This window comes from Geospiza fortis, unplaced genomic scaffold (assembly GCF_000277835.1).
Source record: "Geospiza fortis unplaced genomic scaffold, GeoFor_1.0 scaffold145, whole genome shotgun sequence".
NCBI lineage: Eukaryota > Metazoa > Chordata > Aves > Passeriformes > Thraupidae > Geospiza > Geospiza fortis.
Genome location: NW_005054362.1, coordinates 3,999,236 through 4,003,668, shown reverse-complemented (window position 1 = coordinate 4,003,668; position 4,433 = coordinate 3,999,236). Strand labels below are relative to the sequence as shown.

The following is a 4,433-nucleotide window of genomic DNA, read 5'->3' as shown; positions in this document are numbered from 1 at the left end:
TCAGCCCCTCGCCCTCCCCTCAGCCCCTCACCTTCCCCTCAGCCCTCGCCCTCCCCTCGGCCCTCGCCCCCTCACCATGGCTACCAGCCGGGTGCCCCCTCCGCGCCGGACCCCGCCGGGCTCCCGGGTCACTGCGGTGTCAGCGGTCAGTCCGTGTGTCCATCTGTCCCTCCCCGCTCTCCCCGGGCCGGAGCCCGCGCGGTGCCGGGGCCGCCCCCAAGGGAAGCACGGGCCGGCCCCCGCCCGGCTGTTGCAGTTTGGTCTCGCACGTGACGGTCACGTCAAGCAGAAATATTTCCCTGCTAACGTGTCTGGAAAACTTCTGCTGCAGATGAGGGTGCAGGGAGGGAGGGGGACACCCGATCCTTGGGGGACAAAGGTGCCCTGGCCCTGTGCCTGGTCACGGGGACGAGGACAAGGACATGCTCATGGGTTTGGCTCCCTGGGGGGAACAGGGACCCCCCCTTCCCTCCCCGAGTTAAAATACCAATGCAAGATCATGTAAACAAAGTCATTTTTATTTAAAAAAACACACCGGGGAAAAAAAAAACCCCAAGCAAACAACATATACAGCAAGGCCACAGACAGTGTAAATTCACTGGTGATAGTGTTAGCTCAGAGAGAACAACAGAGGAAGGGTTACAAGGATATTCTATAAAAACTGGTGTAATTCCCAGAAAAAAATAAGGGCTCTTCATTTCCATTAAAGGAATTACAAAGTCAAAGATGGGCTGGAAACCCAGGAGTATGAAGTCAACACCTCTTCCTCCTGCAAATCCTAAAAGTTATTGCCAAGAGTAGGTGGAAAGCTTAATTTGCTCCCGAGGTGGCAAAGCACAAAGTTCCCTCTTTTAAGATCTTAAAAAGATCTGAAGTAATTTGCAACTATCAGTCCCTGAATTGGGAGATGTCAATGAACAAACCTTCGTTGCTGCCATCAGCAAATACCCCCTGGTCCTTGGTCAGCACAGCTCACCTGTCACCCAGGTGATTCCACACCCGGGAAGAATCTAAAACCTTTTGATTTTCCTGTCTAAATGCCAAAAAAAAAACCTCAAAAGCATTACCAAGGGTCTTGGTCACAGCCTCCCTGTGGCTGAAGGGAGGATTTATCCCAAAATCTTGAGATCATGGATACACCAAGCAACACTCCTGACCCTGTATTTTCTTTACAGCCTTGAGAAGCCATTTTTGTAATAAATCTGTAGCAAAAAGCTAAAACCAAAAGCCTTTTCCTCCCATGGAGACAGCTCCATTCCCCCTAAATAGGCAAACTGGATTTGTGTGAGAAGGAGGCAGCAGAGCATGCACAAAAGCTGAGCACCTCAGTAAGAACTGACATCCCTTCACCAGAGTCTGAAAATAAATTCCCATTGCCACAAAGACCACAAATTAATACAGAACTCTGCTGTTTGGGATCTTTTTTTGCTTCAAACCAGGCTAAGATCTATTCCAGCAGCAGAGCTGTCCATCAAACACTCCAACATGCTCTCAGAAAATAAACATTTAAAACAAAAACATAACCACCTCTGAAAGTTCGGAAATTGATCAACACCCCAAGAGCAACTCTCAGAGCAGCAGGAGTTTCTCAGAAATGGCCCAGGGGCTGCTCCCAAGCCCCAGCCCCAGCTCAGAGTGCTTTCCAGTCAATGGGCTTCTTCCCAGATTTCCTGAGGAATTCGTTGGTCTTGGAGAAGTGCCGGCAGCCAAAGAACCCTCTGTTGACAGAGAGGGGTGAGGGATGAACCGTCTGCAGGACGTGGTGACGCTTCTGGGAACAGCAGAGGAAACCACTTGTTAGATTTGCAGGGTTTGGGCTGTTCCTGCTCCAGGGCCAGTGATTTACCCTATTTCTCCTTTTCCTGCTCCAGGGCAGGTGATTTACCCCCATTCCTGCTCCTCCTGCCCCAGGGCAGGTGTGATTTACCCCCATTCCTTCTCCTTCAGGGCAGGTGATTTACCCTCATTGCTTCTCCTCCTCCAGGGCAGGTAATTTACCCCCATTCCTGTTCCTCCTGCTCCAGGCCAGGTGTGATCTCCCCTTACAGCCCCTCCTGCACCAGCCTCAGATCCAAAGATCCAGCCACAAGGACCAAGACTTCTGTCCCACTAAGCAAAGCCATAAATGCCCTGGCATTTCCCAACTGCTGTCATGCCACCAGCAGATTCCATATTGATTCATGAGCCCTCAGCTAGCACAAAACAGCTCTGTCCTTGTGGGACACTGCTAACAACAGGAGCTGCTTACACTTGCTCCACTTTTCTTGCTTAATTCTGGCAAAGGCCAAGCTGGAGCTGAAGCAGAGCTCGATCTGACAGAGTTCAGGCAGGGAAAATTCCCAATTCTGTAAGGGAAGTGCCCTCTAGTGTCCACCAAGCCGCGGGGAAAAGCAGGGAGAGGGAAGGGCTGAGGAGAAGGAGGTGTACCCTGTCGATGGAGCTGCCTTTCCTCTGGGCATAGGCTCCCCAGAGCATGAAGACGAGCCCGTGCAGGTTCTTGTTGAGCCAGGACACCACAGCATCCGTGAACTGCTCCCAGCCCCTCTCCTTGTGGGACGTGGCCTGGTGAGCCCGAACCGTCAGCACCGCGTTGAGCAGGAGCACCCCTGGCAAACAAAGCACACCCACAAAGAGGGTGAAACAAGGGTTAATCCACCCCTGCACTGCCCAAGGCCGGGCTGGATGGAGCTCTGAGCAGCCTGGCAGAGTGCAAGGTGTCCCTTGGATAAGCTTTCAGCTCCTTTCCAACCCAAACCATTCTGGCATCCAAACTTTTTTTTTTCCCGCTGAAGCAAATTTTCATTTTAAGGCGCTCAGAAGTGATTTTCTCTCCTACAAGTGGATTATTTCCAACCACAGGGCTGGGTTTTATATAAGATTCTTTCCTGCTCCACAGGGGGCACATCACTGAGTGTCTCTGAGCTCACCTTGCTTGGCCCAGCCCGTCAGGTCCCCATGGCCAGGGTGGGTGAAGCCCTCAATGTCCTCAGAGAGCTCCTTGTAAATATTTTCCAAGCTGCAAACCAAACCAGCAGAAGATTTTTAATATGACAAGAGCAAGCAGCACCACTTACTGCTCTAAGAAGGAAGGAAAAGCATTGATTTTAATCTTATTATTGAAGATAATAAAGCCATTTGCAGAGGCAAGGCAGGGACTCTGTGTGTCTGCCTGGAAGCTTTAATGGGACTGGAAATGAAAATTTACATCCAGAGTATCACCAAAACTACACAGAATTATCCTTCCAGGTGATGCACAACTCAAATTCAAGTAGTTGCAAACCACTTCACATCAATTTTCCCAGCCCTGAGGACCACAGAACGGCAAATAATTAAATAAAAAAGGGATTTTGCAAATTTTCATACCTGGGGGGAGGTGGAACAGGTTTCTGGACACTGAAGCAGAGCCCGTGAGCTTGCTTAGGTCCGTGGTATGGATCTTGTCCCAAAATAACAACCTTTACCTGAAAGCAGACCTTGGTTAGCACTGAATTGTAATCAGTATTATTCCCCAGAGAGTGAAAAAAGAAAGGTTTATAAATGAGCTTTATCCTAAAATAGAGATGAAGAAGTGCCACAAACCAATCTCTCCAAGAAACTGAAGTTAAATCCCAGATATCTCATTGCTAAAGAGCACAGAGCCCACCTAACTCTAGGGATTAACATCCCTATGGCTTTGCTGCCAAAATAATGAATATAACTAATATCATTTGAGTGCAAAAGATCAACATTTTCACAGTCACAAAAAATCACCTTGTTAATTTCAAAGTAAGTTTCATCCCATTTCAGCTTCATGCCACACTTGTGGTATTTTTGACAGCTTTTATTAGAAATAACATTACTTTGTGTTGCCTTATTTTCTTTAATAGTCCTTTACTGATCAGTTAAAAGAACAAGAGATGTACAGGATCAAAAAACTGTGAGCTAGGTTAAGCTGTAAACACCAGAAAAAAGATCAAAAGGACCAGAGGAAGTTCAGTGGCTTGTGAGGGTAATAAAACAATAAAATCACGGGTTGGTATCAGACATGAAAGGGAAGGCTGGATTTATGAGTTAGGTGAGCCAAACAACAGCATCCCCATCCCACGGGATCCAAGTTTAAGGGACCAAACACTAAAGGAACGAGTCTGTGCACCCACCCCGCACTTTCAGGGTTTTAATCTGCCCTCAGCAGCTCAGAGAGCCCCACAGCGCCGCTCCACTCACATCCCAGATGTCGCACATCTGCGTCCAGGTGAAGACCTGCTCGGGGGGCGGATACACCGTGTAGCGCTTCCTCTCCTCGGCCACGAACGCCATCAGCTGCGGGGACAGCGGGGGCTCAGCGGGGCTCAGCGGCCGCTCGGGGCGGCGGGGGGGATCGGGGAACGCCGCTCACCTCCACGAAGTAGGGCTTGGAGAACTCCCCGGCCAGCTGCCGCCGCCAGCTGTCGCCG

The 4,433-nt window shown here is 49.8% G+C and overlaps 1 protein-coding gene across 1 annotated transcript; it reads right to left on the bottom strand.

Annotated features, from left to right (window-relative positions):
• Window positions 1-497: 497 nt before the first annotated feature.
• UNG (uracil DNA glycosylase) lies at window positions 498-4,432 on the bottom strand (the record flags this gene model as incomplete). The annotated part of the gene is made up of 6 exons (XM_005424107.2): window positions 498-1,771; window positions 2,428-2,606; window positions 2,928-3,016; window positions 3,364-3,461; window positions 4,204-4,299; window positions 4,376-4,432. Coding segments are annotated over 6 exons (660 nt in total), but the record flags the coding sequence as incomplete, so codon positions are not given.
• Window position 4,433: the final 1 nt, after the last annotated feature.